Raw genomic sequence first — 27,933 nt, forward strand, 5'->3', positions numbered from 1 at the left:
TAAGCTGCTCCCACAACAAGCACATCTTCAGTGAAGCTCCTCCTACAACAACCACACCTTCAGTGAAGCTCCTCCCACAACAACCACACCTTCAGTGAAGCTCCTCCTACAACAACCACACCTTCAGTGAAGCTCCTCCCACAACAATCACTCCTTCAGTGAAGCTCCTCCCACTGCAGTTCAGCAATAAATGCTGGAATATTCTCATCAGTCTACAAGTGAAGACGAGCTTCAGAGCATCAGGAAGAAGTGAAATCTGCAGAGACAGAGTTTATTGAAGGACAGAGAGAACATGAGAGATCCAGAACCCTGCAGAATGAAACACACTGAAGAACAAACAGGTTGGTGTTTATTCTTCATCCTTCTTCAATGAAGCTGAGGAACAATAATGTTATAAAGCTTCAAGCAGTTTTAGATTTGTTGTTGCAGTAGGAAAAATTGTAAAAGCTGTGCAATAATTTAGCTGAAGCAGCAAATGACAAAGGCACTTTTTATAAACTTTATACTTGAAACATTTTATTTATTTTTCAACATACATTGATTTATGTTAGATAATTGTGTAGTTGATCAAACATATTTATTCTCACTACAGAAACAAGGTACAAAATTGTGCCTCAATTGTTTAAAAATATTTTATAATTATTAAGTAATAGTTACAATAATACATATAAAAATAATAATAATACATCAGGGTTCACTTTCATGTCCTTTATTTTCACATTTCACTGTTTTTTTTTTTTACAATTTACTGAATTTTTTCATTTATTTATTTTTTACTTCAGAGTTGATTGAAGAAAACAAGGAGCATGAAGAACTGAATGAAGAGGAGAAACATGTCAAAACTGGAGAAAAACCTTTGAGTCGCTCTCAAACCAAACAGAAAGATTTAAAGAAAAGAAGAGATGAGAAATCTTTCACCTGCACTCAGTGTGGAAAGAGTTTGACAAGCAAATATAGTCTCAAACTTCACATGAGGATTCACACTGGAGAGAAACCATTCACATGTGATCAGTGTGGGATGAGTTTCACACAATCATCAACCCTTAAGAAACACATGAGCATCCACACTGGAGAGAAACCGTTCACATGTGATCAGTGCAGGAAGAGTTTCACACATTCATCAAGCCTTAAGAACCACATGAGGATCCACACTGGAGAGAAACCGTTCACATGTGATCAGTGCGGGAAGGGTTTCACAAAATCATCACACCTTAAGAACCACATGATCATCCACACTGGAGAGAAAACATTCACATGTGATCAGTGCGGGAAGGGTTTCACAAAATCATCAAGCCTTAAGGAACACATGATCATCTACACTGGAGAGAAACTGTATGAATGTGATCAGTGTGGAAAAACATTTTTGAGGGCTTCAAACCTGAAGGAGCACCTGAGTGTTCATTCAAAGGAGAAACCACATTCATGTTCTTTCTGTGGAAAGAGTTTTTCACTTCTGCAGAATTTAAAACGACATCAGAAAATACACACTGGTGTGAGAGAATATATGTGCTTTGAGTGTGAGAAGACTTTTATTACAGCTCAACATTTGAAACTGCACCAGATGATCCACACTGGAGAGAAACCTTACAAGTGTTCACACTGCAACAAGAGATTCAGTCATTCAGGACATCTGAAATCACATGAGAGGATCCACACTGGAGAGAAACCTTACAAGTGTTCACACTGCAACAAGAGATTCAGTCAGTCAGGACATCTGAAATCACATGAGAGGATCCACACTGGAGAGAAACCTTACAAGAAAAGAGAGAAGGAAGAGTTTTAGACAATCGGCAAGACTTCAGCGACACATAAACATCCACACTGGAGAGAAGCTGTACGAATGTGATCAATGTGGAAAGAGTTTCACGTACAAAGAGGGTCTCAAGATTCACAAGAGGATGAAGGGGAAAAAATTCAATAATTAAACACCACTGCATCGTCAGCGTTGGTATTGTATCAGACTTTACTGATCAGTGTGCACTTAATGCACTTAACATTATATGAAATTCAAGTTGAAGTGGAGATAACAAGGTCTTTGACCAGCGATTGACGGAAATGGAGTGTTTTGTCTGTCATTAGAACGGCTGGAACTGTTATCTGAGGCAGCAAGTGCATCGCATTATGCTTTCATCAACTTTTGAAAACTGATGCTTTTGAATGTTAGCATCGCACATATCCAGCCTCGTAAAAACAAGAGAGTGTTTCAAAGTCAACAATCAAGAGAAGACTTCACCAGAGTGAATACAGAGGGTTCACCACAAGATGTAAACCATTGGTGAGCCTCAAAAACAGGAAGGCCAGATTAGAGTTTGCCAAACGACATCTAAAAAAGCCTTCACAGTTCTGGAACAACATCCTATGGACAGATGAGACCAAGATCAACTTGTACTTGCGGTTTCTTTCACAGTACAACAAACTGGATGCTAAACAGTCAGGTTTCTGGAGTGGCCATTCAACAGAGACTGCGCTACTCTGTCACTGAAGCCCTGCGAACTGCAAAGGCTGATTCCAAATCGTCAGTCCTCATTCTGCTGGATCTCTCTGCTGCTTTTGACACTGTCAATCATCAGATTCTCCTGTCTACACTCTCATCACTGGGCATCACTGGGATTCCACTTCGCTGGTTTGAATCCTATCTCACCGGTAGATCCTTCAGGGTGGCCTGGGGAGGGGAGGTATCCAAACCACATCAACTGGTCACTGGAGTTCCTCAGGGATCAGTTCTTGGACCCCTCCTCTTCTCCACATACACTACATCGCTGGGTCCCATCATACATGCACATGGCTTCTCCTATCACTGCTACGCCGATGACACACAGCTCTATCTCTCTTTTCAACCAGATGACCCAATGGTAGCTGCACGGATCTCAGGCTGCCTGGCGGACATCTCTGCATGGATGAAAGAACATCACCTACAGCTCAACCTGGCAAAGACGGAACTTCTGGTCTTCCCTGCCACTCCGACTCTACGGCATGACTTCACGATTCAGTTAGGCTCATCAATGATTACCCCATCAACATCGGTCAGAAATATTGGTGTAATCTTTGATGACCAGCTGACCATCAAAGAGCACATTGCAAAGACTGCTCGATCCTGCAGGTTTGCACTACACAACATCAGAAATATCAGGCCCTTTCTGACAGAGCATGCTGCGCAACTTCTTGTCCAGGCCCTTGTTGTTTCTAGACTGGACTACTGCAATGCTCTTCTGGCTGGTCTGCCATCAAACACAATCAAACCTCTACAAATGATTCAGAATGCAGCGGCACGACTGATCTTCAACGAGCCCAAAAGAGCGCATGTTACACCTCTCTTCATCTCCTTGCACTGGCTACCAGTGGCAGCTCGCATCCAGTTCAAGACACTGATGCTTGCGTACAGAACTACCACAGACTCAGCACCCTCCTACTTCCACTCACTATTACGAACCTACATCCCCTCCAGAAGTTTGAGATCTGCTAGTGAGCGACGCCTTGTGGTACCATCACAGAGTCTCAAAATCACTCTCCAGAACATTCTCGTTCACCATTCTTGGCTGGTGGAATAATCTTCCCATCCCTATCCGGAACGCCGGATCCCTGGCAACCTTCAAGCAACAACTGAAAACTCATCTCTTTCGGCAGTACTTGACTTCATCCTAAACTCAAAAAAAAAAAAAACTTTCCCTCTATCTTTCTCTCCACCTACTAGCTTGTACTTATTTGAACAATGACTGAGACTTGGTGTTACGAGCACTTCCTCTGTCTGATTGCCTCTTCAAGATTAATCGCTTTTTGTATTCCCCAATTGTAAGTCGCTTTGGATAAAAGCGTCTGCCAAATGACTAAATGTAAATGTAATGTAAAAACTATAATAAATTGTAAAGCTCAAAGTTATTTTTTAATTGTGTTCAGCACATAGACTGTAACATTCAGGTGGGCCTCATTTGGATTCGTGACGGGCCGCGGGTTGAGAGCCACTGGTCTAGATTTAGATTGTAAACCTACTGATTGATCCACACTCTGGAACAGATGTTGGTGGTAATTACCGCATTAATGCACCAATAAGCTGGATGCCAACCGCCGTTAAAAATAAAGAAGACGACGACTTCACGTATTTATTTACACTATTGTAAAACACTCTTTACCGTATATCTAAGCAGCAATTTCTGAGTTTTATTTCTGACTAAAACAATTATATTATGACAGCAGGCGATGAGAGAAAATGTTCAGATCTGGACTTTGTTCAGAAATGTTCTGATCTTGAATTTGTGTTTTTATTTTTTCGTTTTTATGATTGTTTAGATGTTTCCCTGATAGCACACATACATCTCTGAGACATCTATTTGATGTCTGCATTTACATCTGCAAGATGTATTTCTTAGAGTGTTTGCTCATCAGCAATATGTCTACAGGACGTTTCCTTTTAGATGTCTTTAAGATGTTTATGATTTAGACTAAATGTAAAACTGACATCTTACAGACGTCTATCAGACGATTGTAGACAGCTGATGCTTTCCAGACCAAGAGATCTTTAATAGACATCTTGCAGACGTACGTGTGCTATCTGGGTTGGAGAGATAATGTTGCTGGTACTGAATGCCGCAAATCGCTCAAGAAGATGAGATTTAAGCATAACTTTAAAGATGCTTTCCCAGGGAAAGCAAGAGCTGATAAAATTGTAACTTGTAAAACTGTAACTTGAATGCAATGTAAGTCGCTTTGGATAAAAGCATCTGCTAAATGCATAAATGTAAGATAGATATTGTTCGGATGGCAACTGGAAGATTGTTCCAGAGTGTAGGACCAACAATTGCAAAGGCTCGATCACCATGGTGTTTTAATCTGGACCTAGGAATTGATGAAGTTCCCAAAAATCTGGATCTGAGTGGCCTCACGGATTTGTGTGTTTGCAACAACTCAATGAGGTAGATTGGTGCAAGGTTCTGAAGTGCATTAAAAACTAATGTTAAAATTTTGTATTCCACTCTAAGTTTAACTGGTAGCCACTGTAATGTGGTCAGAATAGGAGTAATGTGCTGGAATTTACGCGTGCCAGTCATTAGCCTGGCTGCTGCATTTTGAACCAATTGCAATCGCTCCATGGAGGATTGATTTATGTATAGTACAGTGAATTGCAATAGTGTAATCTAGATGTAACAAATGCATTAATTACTTTTTCGAATGTCTGTGTTGAAAGGAGAGTTTTAACTTTAGCCAAACGTCAAAGATGAAAAAAGTATGTCCTGACCAAACTGTTTATCAAACTTTAGACTGGAATCAAATAAGACACCCAGGTTCCTTACACAAGGAGTAATCCACTGGGCAAAATAACCAATATCGAGATTATAAGAATTAAAAGATAGAGCATCACTAGGTCCAAACAGAATCTCCTCAGTTTTACCGTCATTAAGTGTCAAGAAATTACTCATAAGCCATAATTTAAGTTCCTCAATACATACAAATAACTTTGCTGATGCATTTTTATCACCAGGATTTAAAGAAAGATACAACTGTGTATCATCAGCATATAAGTGAAAAGAAATGTCATATTTCTTGAAAATAGAACCCAGCGGCAGCATATAGATCATGAATAAAGTTGGGGCAAGAATGGAACCCTGGGGAACATCACAAGTCAGAGGAGCACTAGAAGAAGTATATTGTCCTGTACGTACAGAGAATTTCCGGTTCGTAAAGAAGCTCTGGAACCAATTTAAAACAGTACCTCTCAGACCAACACAGTTTTTTAAACGAGAAAGTAATAAATTGTGATCAACCAAATCTAAAGCTGAGCTTAGGTCTAGTAAGATCAAAGCAACAACATTTCCGGCATCTGTTGACATTAAAATATCATTATAAACTAAGAGGGCTAATTCTGTAGTGTAATTTCCTGAAACCGGATTGGAACATTTCATAGATTTGGTTAGATCTCAAAAAGACGTGTAGCTGAACTAGTACAACTTTCTCAAAACTTTTGGACATAAAAGCTAAATTGGAAACAGGCCTGAAGTTAGAAAAAAATCAATGTGTCTGAATTTGGCTTTTTTTAAATCGGCGTTATTAAGGCACATTTCAGACTATAGATAACTATTATAGATAACTACTAAGATTAACAAAATTTAACACATCAGAGCCAACAATGTGTACAACCTGCTTTAAAAAGCGAGCTGGCATAACATCATAAGGACACACATTGGGTCTCAAATGCTTGATGACATCTTTACAGGCAGAAATAGTAACAGGTTGAAAATTAGACCACGTTGCAGAGCTCCATGGTCTCTCGATGATATCAGAGACAGATTGCAAAAATTGAGGTCTCAACCTATCTACCCTCTCCACAAAAAATGTCAAAAGGTTTTCACACAGTGTTTCAGACACATCAATAAAACATCTACTGTTGGGTTAAGAACATAATCGATTGTGGAGAAAATAGTTCTTGGGCAATGGGAGTTGTTATTAATAATTTCAGACAAATACTTAGACTTAGATAAGTGCTGGTGGCTTCATTGATAACTTGTTGATTCAATGACCAATAACTGTGCTAACGCCAGTTCTGAGCTCAGTCTTCTTTGCTCTGTCCTTATGGAGTACATTACAACTGTATATGAAATTGTGCACTACAAAAAAAAAGCTTGTTCAGTGAACTTAATCAAATTAAGCAAAACTTTTTCACGCAATTAATTCAGGTCCATACAACAAGACTAAAACAAGTTCAATTTAAAGAATAATGTTTTGTTGAACCAATTTAACAGATTGAAATTGCTGTTAGATAGTATGCCAACATGTGTTTTTGCTAAATATTACCTAACACAGTAATTTCAGTATGTTAAACTGGTTCAACAAAATATTTTTTGTTTTAAATTAAGTATAAAACGTGTACAATTCATTGAAAAAACTTACAGTACTGAAACACAAATGCTTAAAATGTGTGAATTAAAGTAATAAAATAATGCAAATTATATAACTGATTTATTATTGATTTTAACAGATCAGCTCCTCCTACTGAACAGTCATGATGTGTGTTCGACTTCATGCAGCGCCGCACAGACCGATCGGCGGCTGACTTGAAGCAGTGCATGCCGGTTAGAAAATGTTTCCGACTTGAACCAGCGCAGACACCACGTCACGTGTGGCATCAAAGTACCACAAGAGCGTTTCGAGAGCAGCCGGTTCACTCAGCCGACTGCAGGAGCGCTGATAATGACACAACTGTTTCACAATTGGCCAAATTCACCACATGACAACAATTACTTGTGTTTCTAACATCTTCAAATCCAATACTGCTCACAAACCTTATTTTACTTGGAAAATATCACATTCATGTGAAACAAATGCACTAAAGCTAAGCCAAACTTTGAACATTTTATAAAAGAGATTAAATAGTACTACATTAGATAAAATTAAGAACAAAAAAGCAAGAAAGACCTATGAAGCTTTTTGTTACTTTAAATTGTTGTAATTTTACCCCTGGCATGAATTGTTTCACTTTACATATTCTAATGAATGTTTATTTGTTTTTGTACTTGTTGTGAGTTGTATATGCTTGTACAAACCCTTGTATAATTTTTGCATAGGCTAATAATAAAAAATACTGCTCACAAATCTGTTTTTAGAACAGTAAAAGCTTTTTTTACTGTATAGTCGCAATGTTATATTGAGTCACATTTAATAAAAAACACTGATAAAAGCAAATATACTTTATTGGTATTTATAGTATACATTTATATTGAACTTTATTCTTGAACAGATGGTCCTGTATTAAGCAGTAAATAAAAAGTGTTTCTGTTGCTCATGAAAACATTTCTGAAATGTCTGTGCATTTGACAAATATTGCATGTTATTTACTTCATCTGAGATAAGAGTATGCAAACACCGCGAGAGCATCACTACCAGAAGCGAAAGTGTCCAACTTCACATCTCCGCTTTCAATTCCGCCCCCGACTGCAAGCGGCTACTCTCAGCGATAGGTCTGTGCAGCGCTGCATGAAGTCGAACACACCTATGGTGTCAATGAAGCTCCTCCCACAACAATCACACCTTCAGGGAAGCTCCTCCCACAACAATCACACCTTCAGTGAAGCTCCTCCCACAACAATCACACCTTCAGGGAAGCTCCTCCCACAACAATCACACCTTCAGTGAAGCTCCTCCCACAACAATCACTCCTTCAGTGAAGCTCCTCCCACTGCAGTTCAGCAATAAATGCTGGAATATTCTCATCAGTCTACAAGTGAAGACGAGCATCAGAGCATCAGGAAGAAGTGAAATCTGCAGAGACAGAGTTTATTGAAGGACAGAGAGAACATGAGAGATCCAGAACCCTGCAGAATGAAACACACTGAAGAACAAACAGGTTGGTGATTATTCTTCATCAGTAAGACAGGAGAACCTAATTTTGATTTATTGTAATAGGAATAATATACAGACCTGTGCAATATAGTTGAAGCAGCAAATTACTACATAGAAATCGCGCTCATAATTGCAGATGAATCGCATTCGATTATGAACGCGATTTAGTTTACTACGGCTCTGGGATGCGTTTCCCAAAAGCATCGTTAGCTAACTATGGTCGTTAGTTCCATTGAACTCTATTGGTAATGATGGAACTTGCGACCATAGTTGCTTCTGTGTAGTAAATGCCGCTCCATTTGAAACAGGTGATGGACATTTACTACTAATCAAGAGAACAGGTGTTATGGATCAATGGGGAGTGCACGCTAAGAGTTTTACCTGAGTTTCCAGCAGACGTTGGACCTCCACAGATTCTCACAGGGAATTTTCAACGGAACAGGTTTCAAAGCTTTCCACATTATTTCTGAATGTTTTGTATTTTTATTGGTAAATGCATGAAATAAGGTGTTACTTTGTTTCTTTGCAACGCGTGTGTAGGCAGTTGTTCAAAAATATTACTTAGTGTAAATGAATTTGAGCAGCGATATTGCTGTGATCAAAGGAATGTCAAGCATTTCATTTTCTATCTTTTTATATTGCTAAAGAATGAGTGATAAACAAGCTATAGTTTTGCATTATGCATATAATTTCTAATTAGTGACACAGATAAGATGCAGTGTGATGTGATGCAGACTTCTGTGTCATATTTTTAGTTCAAGAAGTCTGCAATAAAGTAAATATTGGTTTTCCTATTCTAATTAATGTTTGGGAGAGAGGTATCATATTTGTGTAAGATCCAAATGATTATGAGGTTAGTGGTGTATACTGTCTTTTGCAATATTAGCCATATATGTAATTATTCATCATCACAGTATCATGCTCTGCCTATCAGTCATGAAAAAGTTGTGGCTGTTGAGTGATTGTCACAGGACTTTCATAATAAATACAGTATGGAAACTAGAAAAAGAAGCTATGAGGCAGTGAGAAAGATCCTACAGCATGGTTCACTTTTATTAGACGCCTGTCAATCACTGTCACCTTAAAAATGTAAATATTCCATACATGTGACATATATCGCTCACACATATTGTGGAAAAATGCCTTCCTGTGTTCATCACACATACAGTATTAAAGAGTTTGGCTTGAATCCTGCTCTGCTCATAACATGTTTTCTACGGTCGGAAACACAAGTATAGTCTGGCAAGAGACCAGGCCTGTATGTAAAATGAAAAGCAGGAGTCATGAACTTAGAATTAACTTTAGACAAAGTGTTCTCTACATGTTCAATGAAACAGATTCACAACATTTATATTCAAGCACCTAACTGAGCATAATATACAGACAAGCGTATATATAAAATTAAGTTAATTCAGTTGAATATATGATTATAAGAAACTGAATACAGAATTGTTCTGAACAGAGCTGTAAGCCAACGCAGAATGTTGATTTCAGATCAGTCATAAATCCATGATGAGGATAGAGAGACACCAGAGCTGCCTGTACAAGCTAGAGATCTCGGATAATAAAATCAGCAAAATCATACAAACTCAAGCCAAAGTAGCTCATCTCTGTTTTTTTTTTTTCATCACCCCTCCCCTCTCCTCCCCCTCTCTATATAATCACTCAGAAAATAAATAATTTGATTAAGAACAATCGTAAACTCAATGAAACAGGCTTGTCAATAAAAAATTAATTGACTTTGCAATTCATGTTTGTTTTAGGTAGCCTACTGCTAATTTGAACTTAATCTAGGCCCATATCTGTTCATTAGAACACATGACAGCACACGACAGACACAATGTGATCCAGTAATATTGAAAAGAAAATACTAACATTTTTACTTCATCTCGTGGTAGAGTTTGATCATCCATTGAAAGGAATGTCCCATGTTAACATGGTTGTGAGCGTGACTCCGGAGCATGGGAAACTTCACTAAAACCATGTGACATGTGCGGACACCGCGGAATCAAAACGCTTTATTATGCTTGATGCCAATGTATACAACAGGTGAAAAAAGTTTTTTTTAGTCTATGACCCGTGGAATATCTCAGGGACGAATCTGTCGCCATCTAACATCTGCTGGAAATCCAGGTAAACATACTAGCGTGCACGCGCACACCCCCAGTTAACACCATCCCCAGTTGATCCATAACACCGGCTTTACTGACGAGACACGCATGCGATTTATTCGTGCAGCCCTACTTTCTAGTATAAACTTGTGGAGCCGATTTAATAGGCTACTCAATAGTTTTCACTAGAGAAACATACATAGGATTTGTGTTTGTAATGCTTAAAACATTTTTTTAATGTTTAATAATAAGTAATAATAGTAAGAACAATGTGCCTCACTCCAGGAAAGTTTCAGGCACATCATTTATAAAATTATATCAAAATGGTCAAAAAATGTGTGTAGCTATTTTCTATTTTCCACTGTTCCATCAGATTTCACACTTCTGTGATTTACTGAAAATTAAACATTTAACTTTCATTTCAGAGTTGATTGAAGAAAACGAGGAGCATGAAAAACCGAATGAAGAGGAGAAACATGTCAAAACTGGAGAAAAAGTTTTGAGTCGCGTTCATACTAAAAAGAAAGATTCACAGAAAAGAAGAGAGAAGAAATCTTTCACATGCACTCAGTGTGGAAAGAGTTTGACAAGCAAACAGAGTCTCCAGGTTCACACGAGGATCCACACTGGAGAGAAACCATTCACATGTGATCAGTGCGGGAAGAGTTTCAGACAATCATCAGTCTTTAAGAAACACATGAACATCCACACTGGAGAGAAACTGTATGCATGTGATCAATGTGGGAAATCATTTTTGTGGGCTGAAGTCCTAAAGAGTCACCGGAAAGTTCATTTAAAGGAGAAACCACATTCATGTTCTTTGTGTGGAAAGAGTTTTTTACATCTGCGATATTTCAAAGCTCATCAGAAGAGACATACCGGCGAAAAGGCTCATATGTGCTTTGAGTGTGAGAAGACTTTTATTTCAGTTGATCAATTGAAACTGCACCAGAGGATCCACACTGGAGAGAAACCTTACAAGTGTTCACACTGCAACAAGAGATTCAGTCAGTCAGGACATCTGAAATCACATGAGAGGATTCACACTGGAGAGAAACCATATCACTGCACTGCATGCGGGAAGAGTTTCACTCATTCATATTCTCTACTCAAGCATACAAAAAACTATCACAAATCCAGCACTTTAAGGTCTGACCAAACGTGACACAGTAATGCATCAAAAATTAAAATCTCTTCTGTATGAATCTGTCCAAACAAAGAAACCTCATCTACAGTCACAGTGAATAAAGTTCATCCTCAGGACCAACGGTTTCAACTGTAATAGTTACCCAAAGAACAATATCTACATTTTATTTTGAGCTATTTTGCTTTAGGATATGTTCCATCATTCTGTACTTTTTCTTACAACTTTTTTTTTTTTTTTTGTGTGTGTGCTTGCATGTGTATTTCAGGAACCTGTAGAAATGGCTGGGTTTGTTTAAAACATGTTCATTTTGCTTAGAACAACTAGTTATTTTTGATGTCTGTAGCAAATGAAGATGAAGGACGTACATAGAATTATTTTATACATTTTTATTAACAACTTTGTTTTTAATGTGTAGTGTGTTGCCGATTGCACATGAAATTAAGAGAATTAATAAAGGAGTAAAATCCTGCACTTCATTTGTGAATTTTCCTTCCAAAAATGAACCATGGTTTTATTAAACTAAAAGGGTAGTAACCATGTATTATTATTATTTTGGTGTATTGATTACCACAGTTTTACTACAAGTACCATGGTTAAACTATGTTTAGTGTAGCAAAACCATGGTTATCATAATTATGCTTTTTGGTTTAATCTGTAGTAAAACCGTGGTTAATTTTCATAAGGGTTTTTATGCAACACTGTAGTAAACCTTTTGCTTTTTGAAAATACCAATATTTTTCAACTTTATATGTAAATTCCTAAGTGCTCTTAAACTATTCTTCAAAATTATTGAGAAATAAAAGTACACTAATATGATTCCAGATGTGTAACACTTTTTTTTTCTACAAATATGATTTTTAAAGGTATTTTTTCATGTTATAATCTTTCGACTTGTTACTTCGACATGTACATCTTGTCATTGTCAAAATGTTTACACATTTCAATGCTTACTAAAAATGCATATTAGTGAGATCGACGTCTAAAAACCATATAAAAGAATGTTAACTGCATGTAAATGTTATGACGACAAATGTTATTGTCTTATATTTTTATTATTTACCGTCAAGTAAATATTTTTACTTCTGAAACGCTGTCCTCTTGTGAGACACTCTGTGGTCAGTTTTTCCCATGAGTGAAAAATTACGTCCCGAGCGCCCATTCAAAAATTAGCACTTTACATAAGCAAAATTTCTGGCAGTTGTGTTAAATAGTCATTGTTGTAAAAGATCTGTTTATGACATTCTCATAAAAGATATCAACAGCATTTCACAAAATACATGAATGATCAGACAAAATGTATAACTATCATTTTATTAAAAAAAAAGACAGCGGACAAATTAACGAAGGTAAATGTCATAACTTTTCAATATAGGAAAATCATACGAGCGCCTTAGAACAGCATTTTCCTCATCTTGAAGTACTTTTCCCCACAAAATAACATAGATGAGACCAATAACATGAAAACAAAGAACAAACTGTATTTTTAGTACATTTATTTTTAGCATATTTTTAGACCTAGCATTAATGCTTTACTTTGGAAAACAAAATGAGTAAAACCAAATTAATTCAATAATATAGCAAAGTGAAAATTCAGCCCAAATGACTGATAGACATTAGACTAATATAGACCACAAGGTGGCAGAAAAGTTTTATTTACACAGTTCATTCCAACATATGTGACCCTGGACCACAAAACCAGTCTTAAGCGTCAATTTTTCGAAATTGAGATTTATACATAATCTGAAAGCTGAATAAATAAGCTTTTCATTGATCTGTGGTTTGTTATGATCGGACGATATTTGACCGAGATACAACTATTTACAAAATCTGGAATCTGAGGGTGCAAAAAAATCTAAATATAGACAAAATCGCCTTTAAAGTTGTCCAAGTGAAGTGTTTAGCAATGCATATTACTAATCAAAAATTACGTTTTGATATATTTACGGTAAGAAATTTACAAAATATATTCATGGAACATGATCTTTACTTAATATCCTAATGATTTTTGGCATAAAAAAAAATGTATAATTTTGACCCATACAATGTATTGTTGGCTATTGCTACAAATATACCCCGGCGACTTAAGACTGGTTTTGTGCTCTTCTTGCCCTTTGAATGGTTCAGTTTGAAAGAGCTTGTTTGATTAAGGAATAGCAACCAGTTCAGTCTAGTCATAATTTGATTTAATAAACTCACTAATATATTCCTTCAGTGAAAAGGGTTAGGTTATAATTTAGGGACTCTTTCTTGGACTCAGCAGCGATAATGATACACACATAGCATTTGCAAGCAATGAGACTGACAGACATTTGAAATCACTGATCTTATGATCTGAGGTTAGATTAGAAACCTCTCGGGCTGTGTTCTACTTCACTTTTATACACACATACTCGCAAACTTCCCTAAGTACTTCCCCTCAGGGGAGGTTCCACTTCGTGAAGTGGACGAGGGAAGTTTATATGGAGTGATCGAGTTTAATTTACCCCTCATCAAACTCATTTGTAAGGGGAAAAATGTAAATAAATTGCAAGCTTTAAAGTGGAATGCTGCCCTGGTGTCCTCGTATTCCTGGCGTATTGAACTCTTTAAGATCCGATGTCATAAATCACTGCAGCAACAGTAGCCACGCCCACCAGAGCAGAGATGACCAATCGGATCACAGCTTCAGTAGAACCGCAACAGTGAACAGAGTCTGAGGGAGGAAACAGAACACCACTAAAACATCAAGGCGTTTTTTTCACCATAAATATAACTAAAAATTGTATGTCACTTCTAAACTATACTGATAAAAAAAAAATAATATTGTTGCAAAATCACCTTTCAGAGTGATTTTCATAACAGCTGATGAAGGATAAAAAATATCCGACCTGAGCATTTAAAGCAGCAATCGAAAAAACTGCAGTGTGCTTAGAAAACAAATTAACTTGCATTAACTAAGCAATGTAGTTATTGTTATGGTTATTGTCCATTGGTATGGATGCTAATATTGTTATTGTTCGTTGGTGTGTACACCAATCTACTTATTATTGCTATAGTTATTGTCCTTCAGTGTGGACATTAATACAGTTATCGTTTTAGTTATCCTTAGTTGTGGACGCTAATATTTTTATCATTAGTTATTGTCCGTTGATGTGGATGCTAATATAGTCATCGTTATAATTATTGTCTGTTGTTGTGGATGCTAATATAGTTATTGTCTGCTGGTGTGGACATTGGTATAGTTATTGTTATCAAGGCACTTTAGTTATCACTATAGGTATTGTTTGTTGGTGTAGACATTGATATAGTTGTTGTTATCAACACACTTTTACACCTTCAGTTCTCTAAAGTACAGTAACGTTACATTTCCGTACCGGCACATGTGTGACATAGTTGACTGATGTCCAGATGTTGAGTCTGGTTGCTGATGGGATTGTTGAGCACACAGCTGTAGGTGTTTTTATCCTGATATTCCACCTCCAGAGGTAGAGAGAGACTGATGCTGAGATCAGACACACTGATGCTGGACAATAAACTGTTTCCTTTGTACCAGGAGAGAGTCACATGACTCACATTCACCACTGAACACAACAATGAACAATTCTGCTGTGAGGATGATGATGATGATGATGAAGAACATTGCGAGGCGTTTCTGCTGATGACAGGAACTGGCAGGTAAGCGACATTTCTTTCCAAAGTATCTGTATAAACAGACATTTCAGATTTATTAAAATGTGTCTTTTTCAAAAAATGTTAATGTAAAATAAACTAAAATACAAAAGTAATCTGTAACTCACCAGCATTGACAGTAACACTGAATCTCTTGTATAAGGTTCTTCCGATGTTGATGGCTGTTAGTTCATAAAGTCCAGAGTGTTCAGGTCTGATGTTTCTGATGGTCAGAGATCCAGTCTTTTGTTCCAGGCTGAAATGTCCTTTACTATCATACATATAGGCAAACTGCTTATGCATTTCAGCTATTAGATTGTCTTTTGATCCAAATGTCCACAGTATCAGGTCATCTCTGTGTACTTCAGTAACATTAGTGTGTAAAGTGACAGAATCTCCCCTCATTACTGATATGGACTTTATTTGATTTGTATCAGCAGCACCCAACACACCTGGAGATCATATAAAACACATTCTCAAGTACATATCATACAGATTATGTATACACTGTAAAAAAAATGTGTGAAGGCCTGTTCACACCAAGAATGATAAGTGTTCACGCCTATGCGCTTTCTGCTTATTATGCAGTTTTGTGGTCTGTTGCTTTAAATGCTTGAGCTCTTGTAAGCAGGTTGGATTCTGATTGGCTGTCAATGTTTTTAACTGTTTATTAGCTGAAAAACGTTCTGAAAGTGATTCAAACAATATGGTTTCTATAGTTTTAGTGTGAACTCTAATATTCTTTTAAATTCAGAACGATTTTTAAAGTTTTCGTTATAGTGGTGTGAACGGGCCTTAACGTTGATTAATTGTTAACTCGCGTTTCATTAAATACAAAATCATCTGATAAAACTACCAATTAACTATATTTTTTTTCAGTGACTCACCTGAAAAGATGAATAAGATAAGCGTAAACAGAGAAGAGAAAATCATCCTGACTTGAGGAGCTGTTACCAGATAAAGCTGCACTTTCAGTCTGACTCTTAATTCAGTTTTGCTGTCTGTTTTTCTCATGAAGTTCCTTTGCGGATGTGAGAAGAAAGCACACCTCACCCACACAATGTGCTTTAAACATACTGTGTACCAAGCAGAATAAACCACAGGCACAAGCTTATAGGCCCTCGATGTACTGCCCTCATTAACAACTCCGACTCAGCGTTTTGCGTATATGTATGTATTGAGGTCGGTGTTACTGCAGAAAACCCATTCCTGTTGTGACATCTTCAATGTAGGCTACAACACAAACCACTAATACAGCAAGGTTAATCCAGAGAGATATTACTGAAAGTAACAATAACTTGGGAAGGATTGGTTAACCAATCAGTAATGCATGAGCTCAGGAGTCTCTAATCACCCCTCAAGTTGACTTTACGCTTAGGTTCTCCGGGGTCATATGGACCCTAAACTTTTACAGAGCATAAGGAAATATTTTTTTTTTTATATGATAAACTATATATCATTGTTTTTATTTACTTCTCAACTATGCATTTATGCTGTGTTTCTGTGGATATATATTTTTTTGTTTTACCTATTTACTGCACAATTACTCAACTACGCCATAAATTGGCTTATGAAAAAACCACTTAAATGATTATCTAAATTAAATATAAAAGGTTGGATATTGGCCCATGTGTTAGGGATAGAATACTGCCATCTGCAAGTTAGAGGAAAAACTTTAAAGAAAGAAGGTGCAATGACCACATACAGGTGCATCTCAATAAATCAGAATGTCGTGAAAAAGTTCATTTTGTCTTTTAAGTTATTTAAAAAAGTGAAACTTTCATATATTTTAGATTTATTGCATGTAAAGTAAAACATTTCAAAAGTTTTTTTGTTTTAATTTTGATGATTAGAGCTTACAGCTCATGAAAGTCAAAAATCAGTATCTCAAAATATTAGAATATTTACATTTGAGTTTCAATGAATGACCATACATACAGTATAAATTCTGGGTATCTCTTGTTCTTTGAAACCACAATAATGGAGAAGACTGCTGACTTGGCAATGATCCAGAAGACGAACATTGACGCCCTCCACAAAGAGGGTAAGTCACAGAGGGTCATTACTGAAATGCAAAGTTGACTGGAAAGAAGAATTTGGGTAGGAAAAGGTGCACAAGCAACAGAGATGACCGCAAGCTTGAGAATACTGTCAAGCAAAGCTGATTCAAACACTTGTGAGAGCTTCACAAGGAGTGGACTGAAGCTGGAGTCAGTGCATCAAGAGTCTCCACGCTCAGACGTCTTCAGGAAAAGGGCTAGCAAGCCACTTCTGAACCAGAGACAACGTCAGAAGCATCTAACCTGGGCTGTGGAGAAAAAGAACTGGACTGTTGCTCAGTGGTCCAAAGTCCTCTTTTCAGATAAAAGTAAATTTTGCATTTCATTTGGAAATCAAGGTCCCAGAGTCTGGAGGAAGAGTGGAGAGGCACAGAATCCATGTTGCTTGAAGTCCAGTGTGAAGTTTCCACAGTCAGTGATGATTTGGGCTGCCATGTCATCTGCTGGTGTTGGTCCACTGTGTTTTCTGAAGTCCACAGTCAACGCAGCCATCTACCAGGAAATTTTAGAGCACTTCGTGCTTCCTTCTGCTGACAAGCTTTATGGAGATGCTGATTTAATTTTCCAGCAGGACTTGGCACCTGCCCACACTGCCAAAGGTAGTTCAATGACCATGGTGTTACTGTGCTTGATTGGCCAGCAAACTTGCCTGACCTGAACCCCATTGAGACTGGTATTTCAAGAGGAAGATGAGAAACACCAGACCCAACAATGCAGATGACCTGAAGGCCGCTATCAAAGCAACCTGGGCTTCCATACCACCTCAGCAGTGCCACAAACTGATCACCTCCATGCCACGCCGAATTGAGGCAGTAATTAAAGCAAAAGGAGCCCCTACTAAGTATTGAGTACATATACAGTAAATGAACATACTTTCCAGGAGGCCAACAATTCACTAAAAATGTTTTCTTTTTTTATTGGTCTTATGAAGTATTCTAATTTGTTGAGATTGTGAATTGGTGGGTTTTTGTTAAATGTGAGCCTAAATCATCACAATTAAAAGAACCAAAGACTTAAACTACTTCAGTCTGTGTGCATTGAATTTATTTAATACACGAGTTTCACAATTTGAGTTGAATTACTGAAATAAATGAACTTTTCCACGACTTTCTAATTTATTGAAATGCACCTGTATATCCAGGTCCATAGGGACTTTCATTTTCAGTTCAGTTTCAAGTCAATTTTTTCTTCATATTTCAACTTCTCCTCGCAACTTTATGATATATGTTCTGTGAATATGTATTTAAACATTCTAAAATATATTAAAAATCAATATTTTTGTCAAAGGTTAGAATTTGTTGTTGTCTGATGTCTTTTCAATTGTCTGCTTTTGCAAATTATGTTACATAAATGTTTTCATAGTTTGCAGGTATGATCATAAATCAAGAGTTTTGCTATTTAGTTTTTTGCACTCAGACCAAACATAAATTTAGACAAGTACATCAAGAATGCGTGCATCATATATACAAATATCATATTAAAAATGTCTTTATTTATCAGTACTTATCAAGAATAACAGATGTTATTGTTTATTGGTTCATGTATTTTCTACACAGGCCGGAATAAAAAAACAAACAGCAATTATGAAATATGTACAAATAATTGTATTACATTGTGGCATACCTTGAATATTTTATCAGAGTGGCATTTTCAGACACAATATCACAATTTTGTTACTTGTACTTTTGTATGATTATTCCATTTCCCCCTAAATATATATTTTTATATTTTTACTATATATTTAATAAAAATGTTATTTGGCTCTTACACTGAAAAAAAAATATTAATTGAATTTACTAAATTGATTTGCAATCAATTTATTTAAGCTACATTTAAGTAAACAAATTTAGTTGACTAACTTTCAACATTTTTCTTTATTTAAATGTAGCTCAAATAAATAATGTAGTATCATTTTTTCAGTGTAGATGTAAGTATAAATTTCACACAAGACGAGGGGTTTGCTGAAACTGGCTGAGAAATGTAACCAGAGATGTTGTACCAGATTTAGAGTTGAACCATAATATGTTTTGTGACTATAAAATATGGTTTATGAAGTGACCACACCAGTGCCGTGTTTTTATGTCTCTTCAGCTGCTCTTGTCTTCAGAGGTTTTCCCTTTGGGAACCCGGAAACGTCCCTTCTTGGAGTAAAGCAGATTCCTGCTGAACAGCAGTGGGATGTTTCCCAAATACAGGAAGAGCGCAAGAGTCATGCCTGGAAAAATACACAATTTACAACACAACCGTTTTTGGACTGTTTGAACTGTATGATTCTCCACATTTATTATTTTAATGCTTATCTTGGTATTAAAGATATGTATGAGGACTCACCAATCAGAGGCCCGAGCCAGTAGACGAGAGAATACGCTAGGAAAGTGTTTCCTGGACAGGTGAATGTCATGGCATAAGCCAGGGATGGATTCACATATCCAGAAGTGTAGTTATTTCCTGATGAAACAGAGACATTTGTGAGGATGAAGGAGTCACCACATTATTCCCAATCAACAGTCGAGAGGTTCTCGAGGAACTTGGTTTTTATACATTTTAAACCTACAAATTTCAATTTAAGAAATATGCCATCTTTATAAATGCACTTTAATTATAAAATGTGTATTTACATTTTTAATCTGTTTTAATATATGCATTATACATCTATAATGTGTAATTTAATATATGTATTTTAAATGCACAGTCCTAATTTCAAATATGAAATTTTAAATTTAATGTAATATTTTGACACACATTTCTTATTCATTATATGTATTTGGAAATCTACAATCTTTATATAAAACAGGGATGCAAACGCATCATGGGTGAAAAAGGTGACAAAGACATGCAACCCCAACCCCCCCCAAAAAATATATTTTTGTTTTTAAATACTTGTACATTATTTTAAAGCCTTTATTATTTTTTAACTTTACAATTGTGCTGTAAAATTAATTTTAAAGATTAACTTTTCATTCATGGAGATGACATGAAAAAATGTGCCAACAAACCTGGAGGAAAACAAATACTTTTAAGATGACAATTACCTAAATTTAGCATTATATCCAGTAGATGGCAGCAGAGGATCACTCATTAGCTTAGTTGCCATTTCCACTCCCTAGTTTTGACTTCTTGCTTTTGGATTTATTATAAAATGACTATTATAACAAATTTTAGTACTGTACTTTAGTATAGCAAGTACAATTAAATAATAATGCATTAAGTATTTTGAAATATTTTTAAATTTAATTTAAAATCTAAAATTTTTAAACATTGCCTTAAAAAGGGCACATCAAAAAGAGTGTTTTAAGTTATATCTTTAACTATCCTTAATATATTCAGCAACACAGAATTGTTACTGCTGTAGTTCTGTTACTCAGCATCACTTAATGCACAGGTCTATTTTTGACATCAGTTTGTCAGATAGTTTGTTCTGTCCATTGCTACAGTTATCACTGTCAATCACAGTCCTATTAGACAAACAAAACTTTTCTTCAAACTGTCAATGGATTATGTTGAGAAACCGAGCAAAGGGCTTCTCTTATAGAGCAACTGGCTGAGCTTTATCACGCAGAAACTCAATGATATAATCAAGGACTAACTACACAATCAATCTCGTATTTACACTGTGTGTATGCTTTTCTCTCTCTCCCGTTCTAATAAGTAGATCTGCGAGCGTGTAAACTCTACTTGCAAAAACAAAAATGAGCTCAGAGCTGATTCTGACTAACCTACAGAAAACACCTCTGACTGGCCATTGCTTTCAACTGTGATTGGCTATAATACTCAACACTGCAAAAGCACGTTGTAAATAAACGTGTGGTTCTGTAATTCCAAACCAGTTACATTTGAAATCTACATTTTTTAATTTAGTAATTGTGTTAATACATGCATTTGAGATCTACAATCCTTATTTAATTCATACATGTTTAATGCTAAATTCTTATTTAATATATGCATTTGAAATCTACAATTGCATTTCAACGTGCAATTCTTATGTTATATGCATTTTAAATCTAGTCTTTATTTGAAATATGCTTTTTAAATTTACAATTTTTATTTTAACATGTATTTAAAATCTACAATTTTAAATAATTGCATTTTAAATTATTTAATTATTGTATGTTTTCTAATGTATTTTTAATACACAATCGTAATGTAATATATGCATTTTTAACCTATAATTTTTTATTTAATACGTGCACTTTATTTATTTAATACATTTATTTAATGCATGCATTTTCAATCTTCAATGTTATTTTAATACATTTATTTAACTAGAACTAGAATCATTAGTTAATATATGCATTCCTAAATGTAAAATGTTACTGTATGCGTTTTAGTTTTATAATTGTTATTTAATATATGCATTTTAAATGCATAATCCTTGTTTAATATATGCATTCTACATCTACAATATTTTAATATATGCACCTAAAAATGTAATCGTTATTTAATGTAGTTTTTAATTTAATACAAGCATTTTAAGTCTCCAATCTTTAATATATGAATTGTTAATGCACAATCCTAATTTATATCTACAATTCGAAATATATGCATTTTCATTTTTTTAATATATGCATTTTAATTCTATAATCATTAATATATGCATTTAAAATGCAAAATCCTTAATGTATGCGTTTCATATATGCATTTTAAATCAATTTTTTTATTTAATACATACATTTTAAATATCTAATATTTACTTATTATTTCTGTTATATAGCTACAATTTTTAATTCAACATTTATTTTAAATGCACAATCCTAATTTAATAAATACGTTTTAAATCGGCACTCTATATTTAAAATCTATGATTTTTTTTAATTAATACATGCATTTTAAATGCACATCTTTATTTTTTTATACATATTTACCAATCATTTTTAATTTAATATATGCACTTGAAATCTACAATCTTTACTTAATACATACATTTTAAATTTACAATCTTTATGCAACGCATGTATGTAGATAAATTAATTGCATAAATTCTATGCAATTAACTAGAACTAGATTTATTATTTAATGTTTGCATTTTAAATGTAAAATGTTATTTATATTATGCATTTTAAATCCCAAATCCTTATTTAATATACATCTTCAGTTTTTTTTTTTATATTTGCATTTTAAATATATAATGGTTATTTAATACATGTGCTTGAAATCTAGTGTTTAATTTAATGCATGCATTTTAAATCCACAATCAGTATGTAACATACGCATTTTAAAAGTAATCACCTGCATAAGCGATGAACGTCAGTAGCACTGCGAATATGGGAATCTGTAGCAGCTGCGACCTGTTCTTCAGGACGAGGTAAATCAGGTGAAAGGTCAGCGCTCCGAGGGCTTCGGCGAAGACTCCCTGCAGCGGCGAAACCTGCAGCGACGTGCTGCACTCGGACATCATCAGGTTCTTGATCATGTGCATGTCGGTCAGCTCCATCTGCCAGTACTTACCGGCGACCAGGAGCGCCACGTACGCACCGAGTAACTGTGCCGTCACACTGAGGACGACCGACACGGCACCCACGTCCTTCTGCAGGAGCCCCATCAGCGTCACCGACGGGTTCCCGCTCGCGCCCTGCATGACGACGCCGTGGACAGCGAGGGATATGAAGAGCATAGTGACAGCAACATCGGGCCCAAGAGCGCCAGCCCACTGGCCGACCTCCGCAATGGTGTCTACCTCCAGTCTGCAGGCGGCGAGTGCGAAAGCGGCGATAAACTCCGTCAGGAACACCCAGCGCGCAACAAGCACCCGCCCGACCGCGCTCACACCGACTATAGCTAAAAAGTAGCCCAGCGAGGCATTAAGGCCTGACATGCTGCTGTTCAGACGGCTGTGCTGGACAGAAAGAAAGATCTGAGCTCAGCAGCACTGTATTTGCTCACAGCATGTGATAACGTGGCACACGGACACGCCGTGCTCTTATCTAAGGGGTTTTAGACACACTTTAGGCCAAAAAAACACTCTGACCTAATCAAGGCCACCTTTGGAAAAGTGGTTGTTTTCAAGGCTGACTCTCATCATTTAAACTAGGCTATTGTTGCTCAATCAGCTTTATACAAATATATTCAGTATATGCATTTTAAACGCACAATCCTTAGTTAATATGTATTTTTAATCTGCATCTCTTTTTCATTATATGCCCTTTAAATTAAAAAATTGTAATATATGCATTTGAAATTTATTTTTTTAAAAATTGTATAAATCCATTTGAAACCTACAATCCTTACTCAATATATGTATTTTAAATCTAAACATTTTATTCGTTATATGCATTTTAAATCTGCATTTTTAATTGAATATTATGTATTTTTAATATATTTATTTTTATTATATGCATGTTAAATCTACAATTTTTAATAAATGCATTTGAATTCTAGAATTTTAAATTTAATATATGCATTTTAAAACTATTTTTTTTAATATATGAATTTGAAATATAAAATTCTCATTTAATATAGGCATTTAAAAATTACACATTTTAATTTAATTTATGCATTTAAAATGTACAATCCTTGTTCAATATATGTATTTTTTGACAACACATTTTATATCAAAAAAAAATTTCATCTTTGCATTTTAAATGTACAATTTTTATTTAATAATTGCATTTTACATTTTTTTTAAATATATGTAATTTAATTCTACAACACTTATTTAATATGTGTATTAAATCTCTACTTTTTATTAATTATATACATTTGAAATCTACAATTATTTAATATGTACAATATATGTACACATAATATAATATACATATATTTCAAATGTACAATTTTTAATGAATATTTTAATCATACAATCATTTAATTTATGCATTTTCAATGCAAAACCCTGTTGTATATATGTATTTTAAATCTTCACTTATTATTTATTATATGCATTTGAAATCTACCATTTTTATTTAGCATATGCATTTTAAATTTACAATCATTATTAACCATGTATTTTAAATCCACACTCTTTATTTATTATATGCTTTTAAATCAACAATTTGTAATATATGCATTTTGAACATGTAATCATTATTTAATATATGCATTTGAAATGTACAGTTTATCATATATTAATTTAAAATCTACAATCTAATATACCTTTTAAATTAAAAAATTTTAATATGTGCATTTAAATTTAATTGCATTCTACAATTATTTACTACATACATTTTAAATGCAATTTTTTTTACTATATGCATTTAATATATGCTTTTGAAATATACTGTTTTTAATGTAATTTATGCATTTTAGGTCTAGTCTTTAAAGTGGCTGTACGCTTTGGCTCCCTCTAGTGGGCGAGGTTGAATCTCATTGTTTAAACCTATCTATTGTTCCTCGGTTGTTTTTGTACAAACTGTCTTTTGGGATTGTAGCAGATATGAACACAAACGTATCAAGTAAAGAACAGATATTCAAAATCAAGGACAGAACTGAAATGCAAACCAGTTTGCTGAGACTTACAGCTGCAGGAACATGAAGAGGTTTCGCAGTCCCCATCCTCAGGCCTCGTTGGCGCAGTAGGCAGCGCGTCAGTCTCATAATCTGAAGGTCGTGAGTTCGAGCCTCACACGGGGCAGAAGTTTTGGTTTTGCTGGAGATTTCAATATCACTTATGTTGTTTGATGGTTTAATCTGTGAAAAGATACTTTAGTGATAATCACACTTTTTACTCTTGACAGTAAGCAGTTAGCATTGTTTTATATCAGGTCTATTAGAAATACTGCCATCTGGTGGGCGTTTTGCCAATCTCTTCATCATTGACTGCTACCAATAACTAATGCAACAACAATAAAGCTATTTTTATCAACCAACATAACACATATTTTTGAATTATGTAAAAAAAAAATATTTCTCATTATTCATGTTATGCACGTTAACAAATACATTATGTAATGCTAACAATCAAGACCTTGTAAAGTGTTACAGAATTAACTAAACTATGCCTTTGATCAGCAAAAACCACACGAGCCGCTGAATTCTTTTGCTTATTATTATTATTATGAAGCAGATTTTAAAAGTTAAAATATACATTGGCCCGTACGGGGATCGAACCCGCGACCTTGGCGTTATTAGCACCACGCTCTAACCAACTGAGCTAACCGGCCCCGGAGCCCAGCCTCAAAGTAGAGCTCAAAGTAGCCTAAACAGTAGAGCTGTTTTAACCATTGATTCACAAGCAGCTTTGAAAACATTTGTATTTTTTATCTTTTTATTTTTTCTACTTTTCTTTTTCTTAATATGTGTATACTTTATAATTGCAGTGTCCTTGAAGCGGACCTGACCTACATTTCACTGCTGGTTATACTCTGTATAATTGTGTATGTGACAAATAAAAATCTTGAATCTTGGAAGAATAGCGTCTTTTCGTAAGTAAAAGCAAAAGACGACGATATTTAGTCATCATTTTCGCTGACGAAAGCAACACTAGTTGTATGTACATATGTTTAAACTGTATTTATCTGTATTTGAACGTCTACTGTCAGTGTTTAATGTTAACTGTATGCACCAAGGGTCTGAGAGTAACGCAATTTCAATTCTCTGTATGTATGTGCTATACATGTGGAAGAATTGATAATAAAGCAGACTTGACTTGACTTGACTGAAACAAGTATGTTATTCACAGGTAATCTTTAGATATACAATTGGGAGACTATAATTGAGTTTTCTTGTGAACATACATAGAGAGAAAAAAAGCATTTCTCCCCGTCGGGGAATCGAACCCCGGTCTCCCGCGTGACAGGCGGGGATACTTACCACTATACTAACGAGGAGTGATTGTTGAAACACTGCTGCCCCCATTTGCTGCTACGCTTGACTTACTGCATTGAGATTGAGAGATCTTAAAAACAAGAGAAAAAACAGGTTTTGTAGTGTTGCAGTAACAACAAAACACTGTTTTGACTCCAATCTTACCTTCATGTTGTATTGCGGCGGTAATATTACGGTCTCCTTACATCAAAGCTATCATTTGTAAGCAGGGTCTGAAATGAACACCCAACAAACAGAGAAATTAACAAAATATTGAACTAAAATGTGCAATTGTGTGAATGAATGAACGAACAAGCAGATGATTCTATCTTAAAAAGTTAAGTTTGCACCCAGTCACTTTATAATACAAGCATTGGTGTTTAAGTGTGTAAAATATCTTCAAAAGAAGCTGCTGCATTGGCCGGGAATCGAACCCGGGCCTCCCGCGTGGCAGGCGAGAATTCTACCACTGAACCACCAATGCTCGCATGGAAGCATCATTTGCTCGGGACATTTTGAATGGGCATTAAATCCAATGATGGATTAAATCATTTTAAAAAGTGCTACCATGCGAGCATTGGTGTACATTTTAAAAGGCTGACCAAGCCTAAAATACTCACTTTTAACAGACCCCTCAACATCCCAATGGGCCGCTTCCCCTTTGCAAAGAGAGAAAAAAAACATGAATAAATAGGTGACCAACAAATATACAAAGACAACTGGTATTTAATCAACCCCTAGGTGGCGCTCCATATCAAGCATTTACCATTATATGTCACACTTCTAATGTTTATCATACTAGTAAATATATTACAGTATTTTTCACTATGATTTTGCATAACTGAACCTTTTAAAATATCCTTAGTTTTTTTTTTTACTTAATATGAATGGTTTTCACAAACATAAGGATTTGAGTTGACAGCTCAATATCTAACATCAACTTTAAACATTTGACAGTTAATAACCCCATAAAGATTCCTCTAATTAAAACATAAGAAAAGCACACTAAAATACTGTATTTTACCAAGAAAATACGTAAAACTTACATAGAAAGATGTTTGGTATTGTGTGGTCACTAGAGTGCGCTTTAAACTATACTGACACTTGTTAAAAACTAATCAGTTCACATAAGTTAAACAAAAGCAAAGAAAACTCAAATTTCATTCAGAAAACTGGATCTATTTGGAGAACTTGGTTATTTTGATCATGAATCCGAGCTCAGTAGACGATCTTAATCAAGACGTGTAAACAAGTCGATGTGAAATCGATTAAAATAACTTATCTTCTTGTAATAAAGGCACTATTCTTTAATGTAAAAGATAAAGTACGTTACTAAATCGTTATACTTGTGTCAAAATATAAAGGCTAGTCACGTCTTTTGAGCTAACGCTAACGTACGCACCATCATTCGAGCCTAGTATGAATTATGTTTTTATAAAATAAAGCTGAAAAAGCAAATCTTTAACAGAAATCCTTTTAACTTTAACTTAACACTTATTTAGTTCAGTTTTCGACCAAACGTAAGAACTTAACTTACCGACACGATGGAGCAGTTCATAATCTTCAGATATCCGTCATATCCACCCAAACGATGATTTCGACGCCGAATTACTGAAATCACGTTAGAATTTCGTTTAGGAATGTATTCCAAATCATAATTGCCCAGTTTTTACAGAAATAATCGCTAACTATCATCTTCGCCCGCCTGTGGTGATTCTCGCCGTCCTCGCGACCGTTGGCGTTGAGGTTTGAATTTTAGTGGCGGGAAAGCAAATTTAAATTAAAACCAAAACAAAAAATGAACACGAAAAACAACCCAAATTTACTGTGCTGTATTTAATACTGTTTGTAAAATTTTTGGCAAAAATGTAATGTAATGTAATGTAATGTAAAACACATT

General features: G+C 35.3%; 3 protein-coding genes and 1 long non-coding RNA gene across 4 annotated transcripts; 1 reads left to right on the top strand and 3 right to left on the bottom strand.

The window, feature by feature from the left end:
- The first annotated feature begins 227 nt into the window (after positions 1–227).
- Positions 228–3,863, top strand: LOC306875322 (uncharacterized protein). Its single transcript, XM_079425809.1, has 2 exons — positions 228–341; positions 783–3,863. The coding sequence occupies exons 1-2, from the start codon at positions 293–295 to the stop codon at positions 1,781–1,783; spliced, it is 1,050 nt and encodes a 349-aa protein (XP_079281935.1). The 5' UTR covers positions 228–292; the 3' UTR covers positions 1,784–3,863.
- On the bottom strand, positions 741–27,793 carry LOC306875323. The gene is made up of 6 exons (XR_013784727.1): positions 27,571–27,793; positions 26,654–26,692; positions 26,199–26,266; positions 26,040–26,124; positions 24,747–24,917; positions 741–1,751 (listed from the first exon to the last, which is right to left on the bottom strand). It is a non-coding gene; the product is annotated as an uncharacterized lncRNA (long non-coding RNA).
- Positions 11,827–16,272, bottom strand: LOC306875175 (uncharacterized protein). Its single transcript, XM_079425622.1, has 4 exons — positions 16,122–16,272; positions 15,363–15,686; positions 14,940–15,266; positions 11,827–14,278 (listed from the first exon to the last, which is right to left on the bottom strand). Exons 1-4 carry the CDS (start codon positions 16,246–16,248, stop codon positions 14,172–14,174), a joined length of 885 nt encoding a protein of 294 aa, XP_079281748.1. The 5' UTR covers positions 16,249–16,272; the 3' UTR covers positions 11,827–14,171.
- LOC306874620 (aquaporin-12-like) lies at positions 18,767–23,280 on the bottom strand. Its single transcript, XM_079424768.1, has 3 exons — positions 22,521–23,280; positions 19,626–19,742; positions 18,767–19,509 (listed from the first exon to the last, which is right to left on the bottom strand). Exons 1-3 carry the CDS (start codon positions 23,104–23,106, stop codon positions 19,382–19,384), a joined length of 831 nt encoding a protein of 276 aa, XP_079280894.1. The 5' UTR covers positions 23,107–23,280; the 3' UTR covers positions 18,767–19,381.
- Positions 27,794–27,933: the final 140 nt, after the last annotated feature.

The sequence above is a fragment of the Barbus barbus genome (genome assembly GCF_936440315.1).
Source record: "Barbus barbus genome assembly, chromosome: 9".
Classification (NCBI taxonomy): domain Eukaryota; kingdom Metazoa; phylum Chordata; class Actinopteri; order Cypriniformes; family Cyprinidae; genus Barbus; species Barbus barbus.

What these genes read in the sequence shown, in the direction of transcription:
- LOC306875322 (XM_079425809.1), top strand. Translation starts at nt 293, where the DNA reads ATGAGAGATCCAGAACCCTGCAGAATGAAACACACTGAAGAACAAACA. An exon ending in ACACACTGAAGAACAAACAG is followed by an intron (nt 342 to 782) that starts GTTGGTGTTTAT and finishes TTTTTACTTCAG; the next exon opens with AGTTGATTGAAGAAAACAAG.
- LOC306875175 (XM_079425622.1), bottom strand. Translation starts at nt 16,248, where the DNA reads ATGAGAAAAACAGACAGCAAAACTGAATTAAGAGTCAGACTGAAAGTG. An exon ending in TATCTTATTCATCTTTTCAG is followed by an intron (nt 15,687 to 16,121) that starts GTGAGTCACTGA and finishes TATGATCTCCAG; the next exon opens with GTGTGTTGGGTGCTGCTGAT. An exon ending in CAGTGTTACTGTCAATGCTG is followed by an intron (nt 15,267 to 15,362) that starts GTGAGTTACAGA and finishes CTGTTTATACAG; the next exon opens with ATACTTTGGAAAGAAATGTC.
- LOC306874620 (XM_079424768.1), bottom strand. Translation starts at nt 23,106, where the DNA reads ATGTCAGGCCTTAATGCCTCGCTGGGCTACTTTTTAGCTATAGTCGGT. An exon ending in GACGTTCATCGCTTATGCAG is followed by an intron (nt 19,743 to 22,520) that starts GTGATTACTTTT and finishes CTGTTTCATCAG; the next exon opens with GAAATAACTACACTTCTGGA. An exon ending in CTGGCTCGGGCCTCTGATTG is followed by an intron (nt 19,510 to 19,625) that starts GTGAGTCCTCAT and finishes GTATTTTTCCAG; the next exon opens with GCATGACTCTTGCGCTCTTC.